Below are 19,053 nucleotides of genomic sequence, written 5' to 3'. Positions count from 1 at the left end.
GGAGGTGTCAGAAGAACATCAGGCACTCCTCGAAGAGTTCCTTGAAAGAGGAGAAGATTTCCTTAAAAATCTTTAAAAGCCAATACATATTAGAACAAGGAACCCATATAGCCTTAAGGATGAAGAACACTACTTACAACATATCTATGCCTTGAGAGCTATAAAGGATTTTGGTTCTGATTGGAAGGATCTATTGATATGCCTTGAAAATAGATCCCGAAATTGCTAAAACCTTAGCAGATGGTACTCCCATGGATTCAGCGTCAGTTGACTCTAAAAAGACATCCAAGTCTGAACGGAGAAGACAAAACAAAGCGACATGTGAGGGATTAATCAAAGCTTCATATGAGGGACGAATCAAAAAAGAATCAAAACTACATATGAGGGACAAATCACAAAAGAATCAAATTGTTAGTTCCGAGGATAGTGACCAAGAAGAGGACTACACGCCAGTCCCCTCACATTTGAGGAACTACAAAATCAAAAATAGGAAGGTGTGCACCCCATGACAGAGAAGAGAGATACAAAAGAAACCATGGGTGTCATATAATGACGGACCTGAAAGCCAAACAAATTGACTTAGCACAACAGGGTGGAAGAGCCTAAAAAGGTTTGAATCTCTATAGACTTGACCCCTGATGAGGAAAAAAATTAACAAAGTTACTCAAGGAATATCGAGATGTGTTCACTTGGATATCAAGCGAGATGTGTTCACTTGGATATCAAGCGAGTCCCTCCAAAAAGTCTACCGACACACGATCCACTGGGTAGATGGTGCAAGAACAATCCAACAAAATCCATACACCAATGAAACATATTTTGGAACCATTAAGGAAGAATTTGACATGATTATTTTGATAGGTTTCATTGAGCACACTAATTAGGTATGCCTATGCTTCACAATACCACAATAGAGAGATAGAATGCCCTCACAACCAATCATGTCAGACCCTTTGCTAAATGGGAAATGGGTCTTTTCAGGATCTATGAAATGACCACGGGAGTAGTCCTCTCAAAAACATTGGATGGAGTCCAAATGGAAAGATTCCTCAACAGAAGTAAACTTAGAAAGTTTCGCGGTCCTCTCTCCTATACAAGCAACTTGAAGACATCCACCTAGTTGAGGAGACAAGAAGGAAGGAAATCAAAAAGAAGAAACAAGCTCGACAAGAAGCCGAGGCTCGTGAAAGAGAGTTACGAAAAAGAGCCAAAGCATTGCAACGCTCAGAGCGTTCAACTAAGGTGATTACTAATGTGGATGCCAAGAGAGAAGAGGCCAGGTTTGTAGAGTATTAACAAATTGTTTTAAACGACAGACAAAGGGGATGGAATTGAATACTCAAAAGAAAATCTTTTAGCAAATCCTCCTCCATCCTACATTTAAGGATTTATAATCTACACCATTAGTCGTCGTTGAAGCAGTTATGGTTTCGAACATCCACAATACTTTAACATAAGTGAAGATCCCACGATCATCGAAGGAGCTCTTCCTACAAAGATTGGCTATCATGACGCTTATTAATTTTGATGGTAATAATCAAAAGATCTCAATGTTGCCAAAGCATACAAAGGTCAGAACCTAACTACATAAGCTAGTGCTATAACTATGCCATAACTCTAAACACTAAAGTGGCTGTCACAAAGCTTGTAAACCACTGGCGGCATATCACCCATAATCTCACCAACCATGCCAGTAGCGTAAGTGTGGAGTTGTCATCCTAGCGTGTCACCCATATCCGCACACTAGCATCTCAACAAGGAGGGGAAGAGAGAGAGGGAGGGGGGATGTCCGTTTGCGCTAAAGCCTAGGAAAAAATGTATTCAGATTTAATCCGCTGATTCTAATCTATTAAATATAGAACTATATCTTTAGCAATAGTTTTACTAGAAGGAAATAAATTTTTGAATAGCTGTATTGCATCTATCTCCTCCTTTATGCAATAACTTGATTATTCCCTCAATATGCATATGTAAAGTACGTGCCACACCAAGGCAAGATAATCATGTGTCACTAGAAAGAAAAGCACACATTAAAAAATAAATTAAAAAAGATACCATGTAGAAATGGGTGCTGCAAAGTCAACAAAATGATAAATCAATGTAGCCAAGTGTTCCAATGCTAAAGATATGTGATACATCTCTATCAACCTTCTACTTATTAAACTCCTAACTACTAAGGTTAGAATACACAACTCATTATAAATATTTTAAAAATTTTCAAGCTATAAGGGGTGGCGCTCAAAGAAATTGGGTTAATGCTTTCAATTGTGATCTCTAACCATTTTAATAATGTGTTGTATGTGCTCTTTTGCATGCTCAATTCTTATGATTACATGTTTCATCCATGAGAGGTGTAACAATGAAGGATATGACTCTCATCATGCCTACTTTAGTAAGGAATGTATAGCACTCTCTTTGAGATTTTCAAACTAAGTGTTTGTGCGTATTGTTGTTGAAAGAATCAAACTATACACAAAGATATTCACATAATTCTCTTATGGAAGGACCAACCAATATGCAAGGTCCACTTTAATTCTCTCCAACCATTTTCGCACTCCCAAAGATTATATTTATCTTCTGTGTGATCTTGAGCTTATGCCATGTTTACATGTAAGTTTCCATGGGTATTTCTTTTTGTTGCAATAACTTTGATCCATAGCTCAACATGACCCTTTAGGCCTTGTTTTCCCAAATGCATGGGTAATAAGCTTGAGCACTTGATAAACTATAACTATACCTTGGTTTTACCACACATTGATCGTCTTTTAATTCCTTTTTTCAATTAAATTATCATGACAACCTTAAGCATTGATCCTTAGAAGAGAGTTTTCTAAGGCCTTTCTAGGTAAAAATTTGTGAGTATTAATAGGCTTTTAGGATTAGCTTTTTCTTGGACTTCGCCAAGGTGATACGAGACAATTTTGATAAGGTTATCTTGTTCTTCTACTAAACTAGCCTAGATTTCAAAATTGAAGATTCATGATTTAGAATAGTTCAAAAGTTTTTTGGGCACCACTATATAAATTTTACCACACCATTAAGCACCATATGAGTAAGCAAAGGACCTTTCTTATTTGCTTATCACATCTTTAATAACTAAATCTTGATTTTAATTGTTCCTTTTTTTTCAAACATCATATACTAATTGCACTTAAGTTCGTAAATTACAAGGTATGCTAGCTAAATTCAACTCAAACTTATTAGCAAGGTGAATTTTAGAATTGTGTTCTTACACTTATGGAACGATTGCTTAGTGACTCTTATTAAAGAGCCTTGTACCACACTTAAATATATTTGGTTGCATAGATAGCACACATAATTTAACAAGCCTAATAACATCCTGGAAGAATAAAAACCTTTCATGCCTACACATGTGCAAATAGTTGTTTGATTATAAATAACTATTTCAGTCTCAAACATACATGGATTTTAACCCCTACGATCATAATAATGACACAAGAACTTGAAAGTTTATTAAAATGTCAAGGGAACTTTTATGCTGATTAATAAATTGATCGATTGAAGAAAACGTTTTGGGCACTTATTTTGGATGCGAATGGGCTTGTAATTTCAATGTGGATGATAATCATCCATGGTGAAGCCCAATATCACATCTTGCAAAGATTGGCAAAATAAGAGGCACGAGCACTGACAAGATCCAATTATTTTATGATGACTACTACTTTCATGTTTTCATGTTTTCATGTTTCATGTTGAAAGCCCCCCATATTTCATGTTTTCAAACAAATGCCAAAAAGCAGCTTGACATCAAGAGTTCAAACAAAGAAATTATGGTCTTAGAACACCCAACAAATTGGTATACGTTTTGCTTTAACTGGGTGGGGATCATGCACATAGAAAGCCACCTACATAAAGGAAAGCTTGCGAACAGTTTTGCAATTTCCACACAAGGTGCAGCAGCTTATTTAACAATGATTCAGAATCTCGAAAAAACGCTATTCGTATGAGTCTGTAAGCTGAGCTCTTCATGCACAAATCAGAAGTTACTTGACAAGTAACCAGCTTGAACCTGCAAATAAAGGTCATTAGATCGCCATGAAAACTCAAAATGATACATTGTAACCAAAAGAAGAAGGGAGAGTAGTGACCAGAGGCTTACCTAAAACCAACCAGGTGCTCTGAAACATACTCATAAAAAGGTCTCATTCCAACACACTTTCAAAATTGGGCTAACAACAAAATGAGCTTTGTACCAGATGGTTTGAGAGAGATGGAAAAACATTCCCAAAAGGGTGAACTCTGCAGTGACGAAGTAATTTCTTTTAAGAATGCCCATGCCCATGCCTCGCATACAAACACACACACGCACATACAAACCCACCCACAAAACTACCCCACACATACTCACAAAAGCACCCACACGTACTAACCCACCAACACACACATGCCCATGCACAAACCCATGTGCATTTTCCATATGATGTGAAGCCCCTTAAGTTGAAAAGCTTCTGATACAAAACCACGCTCTTTCAAATCCTGTTACCTTTGTAATAACACTTAAATGTCATCTCCAGAACTTGCAGAATCTTCCTCGTCATCGCTCCCTGATCCACTGCTGCTGCTGCCGCTCCCGCTGCCACTGTCACTACTTCCGCTGCCACTGCCGCTGCCACTGCCGCTGCCGCTGCTCTCACTTGAGCTTTGCGGCTTTTGACTTACAGCCGCTTGGGCTCTCAGGGCTTCTGCTGCATTCACCCCGTCTTCATCCTCACTCACATCAACATCCTCAATCTCGTAGTCACTTACAATTTCTTCATCAATAATGACTTCAGGTTGAGATGATGTTTCAGCTGCCTTGAATTTCTTGCCCCTCTCCTCAACTTCATTATCTACTTCCACTTGCACTTCTTCATTAGCTTTGGCCTCTATTGGTGACTCTGGAGGTGGAGATGTTCTTCCTTTGGGTGCCTTGGCAGCAGCATCTGCCTTTCTTTTATTTGTTTTCTTTTCAACTACATCCAAACAATCAAAGAGATTTTTAAAAATGCAGCTCCAAAATTACAGCAAACCGATTATATGCATAAATATGAGCACTTCTGATTCTTCTTTTCAATTATCTCTTGTCTCAGTGTTTTGAGATAAACTATCTAAGAGCTGAAACCGGCCTCTGGTAAAAACCAAAGTGCGGTAGACTAGCAGTCACCCTTCCACTTGTAGTCCAAATAAGAAACAAAATTAACTGGAGCTAGAGTGCCCCAAAACTGAAATGAAATCGACACCTGTTGGCCCCAAAGCTTGGCGCCCCTTACGGTATTTCTTTATTCAAATTCAAAAAGATGTAAAACTGAGTACAACAAAGCCAGCCAGGAGAATACACCTGTATGTCCAATCTAGCAGCCCACAAGACCTCTTAGCACAGAGGATTCACACACAGAACTGTGTCCCACAAAAGCAACACTCTGTGCTTCCCTCTGATCAACCAAGACAATTCAGCAGGGCAGCCTTGAGCACACATCTAGCATATCCCATGAACATGGTTTCACAACTCAGTACAAACATACATCCACTGTCCACTCTCTGTTTCCACCCTTTCAAACTACCATACCCCTCCTCTCACAAGGGGCCAGATAACACAACTCTGCAGCAGACATAAGCCAATGGAAAGAAAGAAAGATGGACAAGTTCAGAGCTTACCAATTCAGTGCGTGATTCTGCACCCGAGGAACTGAATGTACCAGTCTGTACTTGCCAAAGACTGTCTGTACTTTCCTCCCTGCAACCACTTGACTGATGCACCAACTATGCTCTGATTAAATCCCACCAGCAGCTGGAGATGCGCCACCTTACTGTTCAGGACTGACAGGTCAGTACCTGCCTGTACTTGCCTGTACAGGTCAGCAATACCTGACTGAACCTGTCGGTACAGGACTGTACGGAATGTGCTGCAGTCACCTGAATCTGCCCGTACAGGTGTTCGCCTGCTGTACCCGACTGTACCAGCTGGTACAGTTCTGCGCTTGCAACAGCTTCCTCTGTTAGCTGACGTAAAGCCGCCTGTACCTGTTCTATACGGTACCCTATCTGCTTCACCTGAACCAGCCTGCAATAGAGCTGCAGCCACCTGAACCAGCGCCGCCTGAATCGTACAGCAGCCACGTGGACTGTACTTGCTGTCTGTACGGCCTATCCTGTTCTGTACGGAAACCAGCAGCCAGTCGACTATGCAACCAGTCCAATCCACAGCGTTTTCCTTCTCTTCTCCACGCATGCAACTTGCACGTTTTTCCAAAAGCGAGAGAGAGAGAGAGAGAGATAAGGGAGGCGTGTACCAAAAGTGGAGTTTCCTCCCTCCAAAAATATCCTAAGGCCCTTACTTTAATGTTTATTAAAGTTCCTAAGGGCCACTTAGGCCTAGGGGCCACCCATGGCTAGAACATTAAAAATATTAATGTTCTTGGTCCCCCTTCACACCTGAAGATGTCCACACAACATTCCCTTTGTCCGGGCACCCCAAATATGAATCATTTAATATTTATTTTGCTCAGCAACCACCATGCCGACACTTGTGCCCCAAGAAGTGTATCTCTTGCAAGAAGAACTCACTCTTCTTGCCATTAATAACCAGCCTATGGTTGCGGAGTTCTGCAAACACAATGGCCAAATGCCTTCTATGTTCCTCCTCAGTTTGTGAATGCACAATCATATCATCAAAGAATGTGCCCACAAACGCTCTATGAGGCCGGAAATCCTGTCCATCATTCTGTTAAATGTGGCAGGTGCATTTGTCAAACCAAAGGGCATAACCAAGAACTCATATAATCCAAAAGTGGTTCGAAATGCTGTCTTATGCACATCCTCGGGTCTAATACGTATCTGATGATACCCGCTTTTCAAGTCAATCCGACTAAAGACTGTGGAGCCCTGTAAGCGGTCCAAAATGTCATCGATCCTCGGAATGGAGAATCGATTCTTGATGGTATTCTTGTTCAGCGCCCTGTAATCAATACACATGCGCCAAGAACCATCCTTCTTTTGCACTAAGAGTACAGGTGAGCAAAAGGGTGATGAGCTAGGCTGTATCAACCCTTTATTCAACAGCTCCTGTACCTGACTCATAATTTCTTCTTGTTGGGCTGCACTAACACGGTACGGCGGTCTATTTGGTGGAGTACTACCAGGAATTAGATCGATGGCATGATCTTTTGGCCTTTCCGGAGGAAGTTCCCCTGGCAAAGACTCGGAAAAACAATCTTGGAACCCACATAAGAAATCAGTCCTGTCCTTATCTAACATAGACAAATTAGACTTAGACTCATCATCTTTTGCATCCTTTACATAAATCAAGTACGCGGAAAGATGCTTTTTCATTACTGATGAAATTGCCGAAGCTGATACAATAGGAACAGATTCCCCTTTTAACTTTACATCCAAAACATGTTCTTTCCCTCTATGAGTCAAAGTGATCTTCCTATTGTATGAATCCACCACCGCATGTACTCTATGGCACCATGGCATACCCAACAAAACATCACATCCATCAAGTGGCATGATGAAAAACTCTTCGCTGTCCACATAACCCTGCAAATGAAGCCTGAGCTTCCCAATAATAGGAGTGACGGGTTCTGCATACCCAGGACAAGCCATGTTAGCCTCATATAAAGGCCCCATCTCCTCTGCACGGATCCCCAATCGGCCAGCCAAATCTGGTGAAATAAAGTTGGCTCTAGCACCTGTGTCAAAGAATATCAAGGCATTTTGATCTCTCACTTTGTCCCATGCCCTGCACAACTCAGTCTCTTCACCACATGGTTGTTCCCCAACAAGATCAGGAACTAACCTTGCAGAAGGTTTTGGTTTCTTTGACTTGGGCTCTCCTTTGGTGTCAGAGTCCTTTTGGGACCTTCTCTTGGGACAATTAAAAGACATATGTCCCTCCTCTGTACAGTAAAAACATTTCCGAGCATCCATCAAAGCCTGTCTCTCCTCAGGAGTTCTCTTGGACATTGGCAACTTCTTATACCGCTTCTCAGTAGACCCTTTTGCATCACGCGAAGCATGCCCTAACTTTTCAGATTTCTTGCTTGAGTTTTTACTGCCTTTAAATCCAGATGAGACTCCAGTGAGTAACGCATTTGCTGTCATAGCATTCTCTATCATCTGTGACATATTTGTTACTCGAGTCTTTATGCAATAGTCACGCACTTCCTTGGGCAGCCCACAACAATACTTCTCCACCTGCTCAGACAAAGGCACTGCACGATAAGAAGTAACTGGGAGTAAAGCTTCCCAAAACTTCTTATTATAATCTTCAAGATTTTCACACTTTGATGTATCCAACTTGTGCCATGCTGTCATTACATCCACCTCAAAAGTAGATGTGAGCCATACGGAAGAGAACACCTGTTTAAATTGTACCCAAGTAGATGGTGCTATGCCCTGCAAAAGAAGAGTAGACCACCACTACAATGCATTGCCTTTGAGAAAAGTCGCAGCTTTTCTCACCTTAGAAGACTCCGTGTAATTACCACTAGAAAAAGCAGCATCAAACTGCTGTAAAAAGGTAAGTGCCTTTAGTTTATCTTTGGCCCCACTAAATGTATCAAATTTCACAGCAGCTCCCCCTTCCTTATAATCCTTCGCCTTACCCATAGGCGTTAGGTTATCGTAAGGAAGTGGCTTCACAAGATTGCTACCCCCAGCATTCATGCCCATCATAGGGTCAACATTACCAATTCCCACACCTGGCATGCCATACATTCCAGCCATGTTTCCAAACATACCATTATGCATACCGGGCTGCATGCCCCCATACATATTTCCTTGCATTCCAGGTTGCATGCCCCCAAACATGTTTCCTTGCATTCCGGACTGCATACCACCATGCATATTCCCTTGCATACCAGGCTGAAAATTAGCTCCAAAAGTCCCTAGCATACCCATGCCTCCCTGAGGATAACCCCCAGTCATGGATTGGAACACAGAGCCACCACCAAAATAACCTGGATGCATAGTCTGTTGAGGAATAGATGGCTGTCCGAAAAAGGAACTCTGTGAGTGAGCACCAAAAGCATGTTGCATGTTCGGAAACTGTCCAAAAGATGGATCCTGTGGGAAGGCACCACTATGACCCTGAGGTAGGTTCTTAGAACGCACCTTCTTCTTCTTCTTTTCAGGCTCAGAACGGGATCTCATAAATTCAGCAAACTTCTCACTTTGTGTGAACTGCATAAACACATCCATTACACTGGCCAAACGGTTTTTAAACTGAGCATCATCTTCCTCTTTACTAGGCATATCTTCTGGCTGTGTTACATCCTCATATTGCTCATCATCTGCAGCCTGTTCTCCTGCAAGAATATCCTCAGATTTATTTCTCTCAGGAGAGGTCTCTTGCTCTTCCTCTTCATTATAAAAATATTCGTCTTCTGTATCCGACATGTTGCTGAATTTTTCAGCAATGACTTTCCTCGAGTCAACCATGAGCTCACCCCCTTAAGAAAGTTGATGATGGGTCCCGGCAACGGAACCTTGAAACCGGCCTCTGATAAAAACCAAAGTGCGGTAGACTAGCAGTCACCCTTCCACTTGTAGTCCAAATAAGAAACAAAATTAACTGGAGCTAGAGTGTCCCAAAACTGAAATGAAATCGACACCTGTTGGCCCCAAAGCTTGGCGCTCCTTACGGTATTTCTTTATTCAAATTCAAAAAGATGTAAAACTGAGTACAACAAAGCCAGCCAGGAGAATACACCTGTATGTCCAATCTGGTAGCCCACAAGACCTCTTAGCACAGAGGATTCACACACAGATCTATGTCCCACAAAAGCAACACTCTGTGCTTCCCTCTGATCAACCAAGACAATTCAGCAGGGCAGCCTTGAGCACACATCTAGCATATCCCATGAACATGGTTTCACAACTCAGTACAAACATACATCCACTGTCCACTCTCTGTTTCCACCCTTTCAAACTACCATACCCCTCCTCTCACAAGGGGCCAGATAACACAACTCTGCAGCAGACATAAGCCAATGGAAAGAAAGAAAGATGGACAAGTTCAGAGCTTACCAATTTAGTGCGTGATTCTGCACCCGAGGAACTGAATGTACCAGTCTGTACTTGCCAAAGACTGTCTGTACTTTCCTCCCTGCAACCACTTGACTGATGCACCAACTATGCTCTGATTAAATCCCACCAGCAGCTGGAGATGCGCCGCCTTACTGTTCAGGACTGACAGGTCAGTACCTGCCTGTACTTGCCCGTACAGGTCAACAATACCTGACTGAACCTGTCCGTACAGGACTGTACGGAATGTGCTGCAGTCGCCTGAATCTGCCCGTACAGGTGTTCGCCTGCTGTACCCGACTGTACCAGCTGGTACAATTCTGTGCATGCAACAGCCGCCTGTGTCAGCTGACGTATAGCCGCCTGTACCTGTTCTGTACAGTACCCTGTCTACTTCACCTGAACCAGCCTGCAATAGAGCTACAGCCGCCTGAACCAGCGCCGCCTGAATCGTACAGCAGCCACGTGGACTGTACTTGCTGTCTGTATGGCCTGTCCTGTTATGTACGGAAACCAGCAGCCAGTCGACTATGCAACCAGTCCAATCCACAGCGTTTTCCTTCTCTTCTCCACGCGTGCAACTTGCACGTTTTTCCAAAAGCAAGAGAGAGAGAGAGAGATGAGGGAGGCGTGTACCAAAAGTGGAGTTTCCTCCCTCCAAAAATATCCTAAGGCCCTTACTTTAATGTTTATTAAAGTTCCTAAGGGCCACTTCGGCCTAGGGTCACCCATGGCTAGAACATTAAAAATATTAATGTTCTTGGTCCCCCTTCACACCTGAAGATGTCCACACAACATTCCCTTTGTCCGGGCACCCCAAATATGAATCATTTAATATTTATTTTGCTCAGCAACCACCATGCCCACACTTGTGCTACTCCATTTTCACAAGGTCATGACAAGAGCCCTTCCCCATCCAATGGATAACAGGCAATTCTGGCAGTCGTGTCCTTGTCCCCGTGCACACCTGAAAGTTTTTATAATTAACATGTTTGGAGGGGCACAAAGGGGATCCCGGCAGTATGTCAGAGGTACTCCACCTTACCCCTGCCTTCCCCCCAAGTAGCATGGCAAAATCTTGAATGCACGGTCTACCACTGTGCTGCTCCTTTGCCATCTTGAACTTCACCGTTGCACTGCGACAGCCCAGGCGTTCGTTGCACAGTGGCAGCACAGCTTCGACCCGACATCCGACCCATTAGCTAGAGTTTCAAGCTTTCCCGTGAGACAGTCTGCTTTCCAGGCCTTAGGAAGGAATGCCTTCCTCTTCTCTCGGTGATTGGTGGTGCCATCGAGAGAGTAATGGAACCCCCCCCCCCCACCGCGATGCCTCGGCCCTCGCACGAGCAACCGGGATTCCATCTCTCCCCCTAGAGTAGATTGGAGGGATTTTGAGAGCAGGAGAGGAGCTTGAGGAGGGGCGTAGCCTCTTTACAGCGTCCTCAAGAGAGTTTCCCAGATAGCCCGTGGATTGAGAGTCAGATCGCTGCTGCCCGCACGGAGATTCGTTCCATTGAGGAGAGGAGGGTGGAGTATAGTTCTGGACTCAGGCCGGTGACAGAGTTACTGGAGACTTCTTTGAGATAGTTGGCCCACACAGGAGGAGAGACGGTATTCGCAGGCTACGTGGCCAGGATGGAGCTATTGTTTCTAATCCCCCACAGGTGAGAGCCATCGCCACGGATTTCTTCCGGTCTCTTCTCACTGGTGCCCCATTACCCCCCCAGGTGTGGTTCCTCCCTCTCTTCAGTCTTTCTTATTGACCCCTTTCACTACAGAGGAGCTAGCGGAGGCGGTGAAGGCATTACCCAGGGACAAATGCTCGGGGGCGGATGGGCTTCCTGTTCCTTTCTTTCTTCGCCATTGGGATCTCATGGAAGGTGGCCTTCACGCTGCCTTCAATGAGATTATGCTCACAGGTGCCATGCCAAAGAGCCTCATAGAGGGCTTGATACATTTGATTCCCAAGGAGGGTGGTGATAGATTGGAGATCCGGCAGTGGAGACCCATCACCCTTCTAGGGATGGCCAACAAGATTTTGGCCAAGGCCATCAACAGGCGTCTTCAGCCTTCCCTCCCACACGACACTCAAACTGGTTTTGTTCAGGATCGGAGTATTCTCGACAACAGCTTTACCTTTTGGGAGGCGACAGCTTTGGCCAAGATGCAACAACAGGACCTCATTGTGCTACTCCTAGACTTTGAGAAAGCTTATGACAGGGTGGACTGGAGCTTTTTGGAGGGCACTATGAGCCGGATGGGATTCCCCATGGAGTGGATGCGTGGAGTCTCAGAAGTTTATTCAGCATCTCACAGCCAGGTTCTCATTCACGAAGCCCGAGGTGACAGATTCCTCTTTTCCCACTCGGTTCGACAAGGCTGTCCTCTGGCTCCGTACCTCTTTCTATTTGTCGCCAAGGTCATGAGTAGTTTTCTCTCTGCCCCGGTCTTCAGGGATTGCGCCTTCCCCTCTGCACGTAGGAGGAGCTGCTGGACTCAGAGTTTGCAGACAACACAGCAGCTTGTTGGAGATGTTGGGAATCTCCAGAGATTCACAGAGGCGATAGAGATTTTATGTCGTGCATCAGGGGCACAAATCAACTGGCGCAAGTCATGTGGCTTTTGGGTAGGCTCAGCACCCACCCCAACTTGGCGACCAGTTGAGGCTTTCCAGTGGATCTCGAGGAACACTCCACTCCGATACCTTGGTTGCCACGTTGACATTGATCTCTCCCCCGAGCAACAGCTCGCTCCGCTTCTTCTGAGTATTAGGAAGAAGCTTCTATATTGGAGCTCGGCAAGGCTATCCCTAGCAGGTTGAGTGGTAGTGATGGGAGGCCAGCCAGGGCCAAGGTGGCATGGAGAGTGATCATTCAGCCACATAGTAGAGGGGGACTCGGCCTCAATGATCCAGCTATACAAAGCCATGCCCTGTTGGGTAAGTTCATTGTCAGAGGACTCCTACCTGGTGGTGAGCCTTGGAAGGATTTCCTCTTGGCCCGGATTTATGCCCGCACTCCGAGCCTTGGAGGCCCGTGGCCGCAGAGTACTAGATGGATCTTCATAGAGATGCGAGCCCATGGCTTGAGTCCTGCCTGGGAGCTAGTCTACTTCACAAATTGTCTACTTCGAGCTTGAGATCATCTCAGGCCAGCCCTCAGGCAGATTGTTCCAGTGGCCTCAGAGGAGCAACTTCGGCAGCCTTTGATCTGGAATCCCCTGATCCGTCTACCCAGTGGCCACATGCTAGGGGCCCGACCGCACATATCCTAGGGCGCCTTGAGCATGGGACCAGCCAGGTCTCTTGGAGATTGGGTTGCACATAGGCAGTTACCTCAGGAGGAGCAGGAGAGAGGCCTGACAGGGATCCAAGGTAGAGACACGCTCAGCATTGACATTGACTCAGCTATTCCTCCGGAGTGGCTGACTCCTATTCCAGACCCGACCCCCCAGTGTGGCTAGGTGTGTTCACCAGACACTATATCCTCGTGGCAGTCCATGAAGCAGATGAGAACAGTGGTCTACTCACTTATTCTATTGGATTACATGGCAGATTAGAGAGATCACAGCACCCCTTGGAGGATTTCAGAGGCTGCACCTTTCAGATTTCTAGAAGAGGCTTTGGGACAGCTTTCGGCCGAGGAAGATCACTCTCTTCCTTTGGCTGACGGCACATAGGAGTCTGGCGGTGGGTACTTGGCTGGCAGTCGGAGGTCGGTCAGCAGCTTGCCCAAGGTGCGGCCACCCCCAGGAGTCTCAACGACATTGCTTTTGGGATTGCCCAAGGCTCAGCAAGTTTGGCACTGGATTCTTCCCACCTTCGCTATGGACAGGGCATCGACCCGGATCATCACTTGGGGTACTGTCGCTTGGGCCACCGAGGCTAGAGTGGTCAGGATTTACGAGGAGGATGGGGGAGGCCTAGCCCTTCAGGTCTCCCACCATCGTATTGCAATAGTACCAGTCACAGCCCCACCTGCAGGTGTCTAGCGACCAGGCTCATGCCAGCGATGGGAGATTTGCAATAGCATAGCAAACTGGCACATCTGGCGTGCTAGATGTAGCGAGGCCATCGAGGGTACCCACACTCCGCCGGCTGACCATTAGCAGCATATGGCTCGACATCATTCACACCCTCCGCGGTCAGTGGGGGAAGCTACAGGGAGGTTCTGACCGCACGCGGAAGCAGCGGGAAGCCTTCTTGAGACTTTGGAGGCCTGGCCCTTTCCTCACAGATAGAGGCGGTGACCCCATTTGGCATTACAGACCACCTGTGTGGTTGTTCCCCCCCTCCCTTGTATGAGATAGCCTTCTCCTCATAGAGCGGCCAGCCAGAGGAGAAGCATCTCTTCCCCTTATGATCACTTGTTTCCCGTCCTTATATGAGACGAGTTTGTATTTAGCCCTTTGTGGTTGTACTTAGCCCTTTGTGGCTGTTTTTTCTATAACTAATTGAAGGATCTTTTTCCTAGAAAAAAAAAACTAATATGAGAAACCCCCACCATATCTTGTAGAAGTCATTTGCCTTCATCAAAATAAACTATTACGCATAACTTGTTAGAAGGGGAAGAAAAGAGAGAGAGAGAGAGAGAAGCATGCAGTAATGTCATCACATCAACAGTTGCGGCTTGGATGCTGTCTTGCCCTTACATTCCTCAATGACAACCCACAGAAAAGAGAGTTCCCTAGGAGAAATAGCCCATGTAGAAGTCCAGGTAGCCAAATTTGTCAAGGAACCAATGATAATCAAGGTGATGTTTACCCATAGTAGTGTGCTGCTGGCAATCTCTTGATCACTATCCTGTGGGTATGCACAAGCATAAGACTGGAAATGCAAAAACCAAAAAAGTATTCAATTCATAAATGTTATCAAATGTGGAGAAAATACCTGGCGTTTCTGTCTGACCAACAGTTATCTCCTCCACTTGAACCTGCATAAACATCAAGAGACCCATGTTAGGCTGATCTCCAAGACAAGCATCAACAAGCAGGCATATCCTTGCACGGAAACACTTCACTTGGAAACCTACCAGAGGGTTTATTTTTTCTACATTGACATTTGCACTAGAAACAACCCCCCCACCATTCAGATGTCCTGGTGAGGTTGTGGGTTCCACAGCTGCAGCTCCTCCAGTGCCCACAGTGCCTGCATTGCTATTGATATTTGCAGCCCCGGCAGACTCTCCAGGAAGCCTTAGATGTCTAAGGCTCTTCACAGCTTTGTGCAAACGCTCCAATCTGAAGCCCTTTCCATCAAAGAAGATGATGCCATCAAGCTCCTTGCAGTCTTCACTGTTTCCTTGAAAGGAAACCTTAGGTTTCCCAGCCTGATTATTGCAGAAGTCGACAGTGACCTTGTTATCGGTGCTTTTGAAAAGTGAACCAGGCCGCGTTGTGTCGATAGAGGCTGGCTTGAATTCATCTGCTCACAAATGAATCTAAATGACTCTCTCTCTCTCTCTCTCTCTCTCTCTCTCTCTCAGCCTCAAATCCATGTCAGTTATTTTCTGGATGATCTTCTAGATACACGACTACGATTGTCATAGAGATTCACATGCAAAACCAGGGGTATGAATAGTCATACAGATTCCATGGTGTGTGTCACCACTCTAGCCTTTTACCAACTTTGATCACTGTTTTGGGGGAAGCCCACACTCGAAATGGAACCAAGGTGAGAACAGGGATTTTCCACAGAAGGAGGGAGATGCTAAAGGATAAAAGCATTTCTCTGAAGAAGGTGTCAGGTGTTTAAACCGATACTTGAAGCCTGGCCACTTGACAAGAGCTTTCATGGGCTTCGGATATCATTAAAACATTCATGAGCACCCTGCATGGACATGTGGGCCAGTTTGTGGGTGCACAAGGACAGTAAAAGCTAGGCGCCCACTTTTGAGAGAGATTTTTATATAGCATGGACACTAAAGGAGGCCAACTTTTGTCATTCATAGAGATGTTGGCTAAAGAAAGCAAAAGGTGGGATATCTTTGGCACGCAAAGCCACTTTCGGAGAAAAGGAAAAGCATAGCCATGTTTTTAGAGCTGGTCGACCGCAGCTAAAAGAGGCTGGACTGAATCGTTAAAAAGGAGGAGGAGGCTGCTCTTTTGGAGGATGCACACAGGGACACAGGCCAGCGGAAGCTTCTTTCTCTCTCTCTCTCTCTGCTGCTCGACACAAACAGGCCGACTACTGCTGCAAGTTTTCTCTCTCTTTGTCACCTTTGAATAGGCCAACGACAGTACAGCCCCTGCCTTTTCTGGTCACCCTCAGGCTGGCTGACAGCAGAACTGGAACTCTCTCTCTTTGGTTGCACCAGTGCTGGCCGTGCAGCAGCAGCGCTGCTTTCTCTCTTCCTGTCTGAAATAGGCAGTACAGCTGTTTATCACACTTCTGTAAACAGGCCGTACAGCAGCAGCACTGCTTTCTCTCTTTTGGCCGTTTGTAAATAGGCCGTACAGAAGTTGTTTATCGCATTTCTCTAGTCAGGCTGTTTCCTTTGGTGGTCGGGACTCGGTACAGGCAGACTACAGAGGTTTCTTCCCTCTCCTGCCCTCAGAACAGGCTGTAAACAGTGGGCTGCTGTGGGGTAGATTTGGGGAATGTTTGAGGCTGTTTTCTGGGACTGATTTGGCTCGGTGTTTGAGGCTCTCTCTCTCTCATGGACAGTCGGGCTTGAGCAGATAGCAAAAGACTGGGGCTCTTTGGCTTTGTGACAAGAGCTTGGTTAGAGTCTCGGGTGAGCTTTGTGGAAAGCTACCCAGGACACGTATGGAAAATCCAGTGCAGATTGCATCCTCACCTTGGATGTCTTGTAGAAGCTTCTATATAATAAAGGAGTTTCCTACTGGGGGCCGGTCATTCCGGCTCAGTGCGTTGTCTATATATATATATTTTGTGGCTTTTTCTGTTGTTATACTCTGTTTGCACTTGAAGTGTTTCTCTTTTGGCCTAGGTCTTTGCCTTCCGGTTACAGTGGTATCAGAGCATAGGCTTTCTCGGAAGCAGGAGGCTCAATGAGGAAGAGAAAAGAACTCAAGTGGGGACCACACTTGCCATCATTGCTATTAAGCATGGACAACCTATTCACTTATGGAAGCAGTCATGCATCAAGGTCAAGAGCATGAGCAGTAGATAGCTTAGTCTAAGGATTTATGGATTCACAGAATTTATCCTGGAAGTATGGAGTTGGCTTTATGTGCCCATGTTTAGCACTCTTTTCATATGGAGATTGTGGATTATATAATCAAGCTTATAGGCAAGCTATATGGAAATATATCCCAGGATATCTTCTGGATATGGTGAGGAGATATTTCTTTTGGCTTCATGCCGAACCTGGCAAAGAAAAGTCTAAGTATACTTTGAGTTTTCAAAGTTGGTGCTATAGAAGCTCCTGGTCGAAGTACTCTTTGCCTGCGTGATTACTCACTGGCTTCATGATAGTCAAGAAGGCCATCAAAGCTGAGCATATGGTTAAGATATATCTTGCACAAGTGTTCAAACATCATGGAATGCCAAAGTCCATTGTAGGGGATAGAGATCCCATGACTACAAGTCTCTTTTGGCAGGCCTTGCTTGATAACATGGGCACCAAATTGGACTTCTCATCAGCTTATCACCCTCAAACAGATGGGCAAAGTGAGGCTGCAAATTCAGCCATGTTGGACCTATTGAAATGTTATGTGGCGGATCAAAAGTCTTCTTGGGAGAAGTACTTACCGCCCCATCCTTCGCACAAAGGATGAGATATTTGCAGCTAATGAGAATGTAAGAGACTTGGATATTTTTTATGCTTAGGTGCGGACAGCCATTGCAAGGTCACAAGACAAACATTAAAGGGCTGCCGATAAGCATAGAAGGCAATTAGATGTCAAAGAGAATGATTGGCTATTGCTGGTATTTGAGAAAGCAAGACTTAGAAAGAGACCTAACAAAGAGGGTGCAAACCCTAAACTTGCAACTAGGTACTATGGGCCTTTTCGAGTGATCAAGAAGATCAATGAAGTAGCTTTCAGGTTGGCATTGCCTAGTCATTGGTATGTACACAATGCTTTTCATGTGAGTCTCCTTCGTAAGTATATGGGGCTGGAGCCCAATGAAGCGGTCATTGAGGATCCACCAAAAGTGCATGAGCTCAAGAAGATTTTGCAAGCAGAACAGATTGTGTATCACAAGAAACGCAAGCTTGCTGGAGGCAAACTTGTCAGGCGTGACCTTCTAAAGTTCAAGAACTATCTTCCCATTGATGCTAAATGGGTAGATGAAGAGCTCTTTAGAGATTGCCGGCACTTGCTTCAGACGTACTTGGATGCTTTTCAATTGCGGACAAAAACCAGGGGGAATGTCACCATTTGGCCACCCAAATGGTCCACCCTTGCTTTCTCACTGTGTGTATGCATTGGACTGGCGTCCATGTATGCTTATGCATTGGATTGACGCATGTCATGTGATACCATGGTTTTTTTCCAACGCGTCCGGTTCAAATTCCGTATTGCTGCCCACGTCTACGTCCATACACGTTCGATAGGGTATACCATACGGTGCCCTAAATTTTGGGCCTTTTTGGGTTTTTGGTCTGCCGACGCCGATTTGACGTTTCCCCCTGCGCAGCTGCTATCGCCTGTACCCGACGGTCAACTGTCACCTGTACACAACGTCCAAGACACACCAGTCAAGGCTCGCCTTCAGGACTCGTCACCCAGACTCCCAGGTACACCCGTGACCCGGCACCATATGAGTCTCGAGTTTATGCATTTTCTGCCTGCACTGTGCATGGAATCTGATGCAGCTTGCGCCCCCTTCTAGTATCTACACTGTACAGCCTGCGCCTCCCTCTTCCATAAGTGCACCCACCTTTTTTCTACCTTCGCCCCCCCTTCCCCCTCTCGTGAGAATTGAGCTGCGGGCAGTGCTGCTGCCTGCAGGCTGTTGGTCCATTGGCATGTGCACACTGCAGTGTGCACTACTGCACTGTGTGTGGCTGCTGGCTTCATGCATGTGCAGTGACAATTTACAAGTTCAAACTTCACACT

At 45.3% G+C, this 19,053-nt stretch overlaps 1 protein-coding gene across 2 annotated transcripts in view; it reads right to left on the bottom strand.

Annotated features, from left to right (window-relative positions):
- Positions 1-3,775: 3,775 nt before the first annotated feature.
- LOC147637371 (uncharacterized) overlaps positions 3,776-19,053 on the bottom strand; it is a 60,140-nt gene continuing 44,862 nt past the window's right edge. Inside the window, exons 2-6 of one of the 2 annotated variants that reach the window (XR_015266029.1) lie at positions 15,057-15,448; positions 14,915-14,957; positions 4,505-4,973; positions 4,121-4,260; positions 3,776-4,030 (exon numbers count right to left, since the gene is read on the bottom strand). Coding sequence is in view for 1 of the 2 variants with exons in the window: in XM_086799158.1 (XP_086655284.1) it covers positions 4,519-4,973; positions 14,915-14,957; positions 15,057-15,448 (890 nt within the window). In the remaining variant the exon portion in view is untranslated. The remainder of the gene's footprint in view (positions 4,031-4,120; positions 4,261-4,504; positions 4,974-14,914; positions 14,958-15,056; positions 15,449-19,053) is intronic. The other variant, XM_086799158.1, reaches the window with a different exon arrangement.

This window comes from Cibotium barometz, chromosome 6 (assembly GCF_041138505.1).
Source record: "Cibotium barometz isolate CiBa-2024 chromosome 6, ASM4113850v1, whole genome shotgun sequence".
Classification (NCBI taxonomy): domain Eukaryota; kingdom Viridiplantae; phylum Streptophyta; class Polypodiopsida; order Cyatheales; family Cibotiaceae; genus Cibotium; species Cibotium barometz.
The sequence above is the reverse complement of the archived record's forward strand: the minus strand, read 5'-3'. Positions and strand labels throughout refer to the sequence as shown.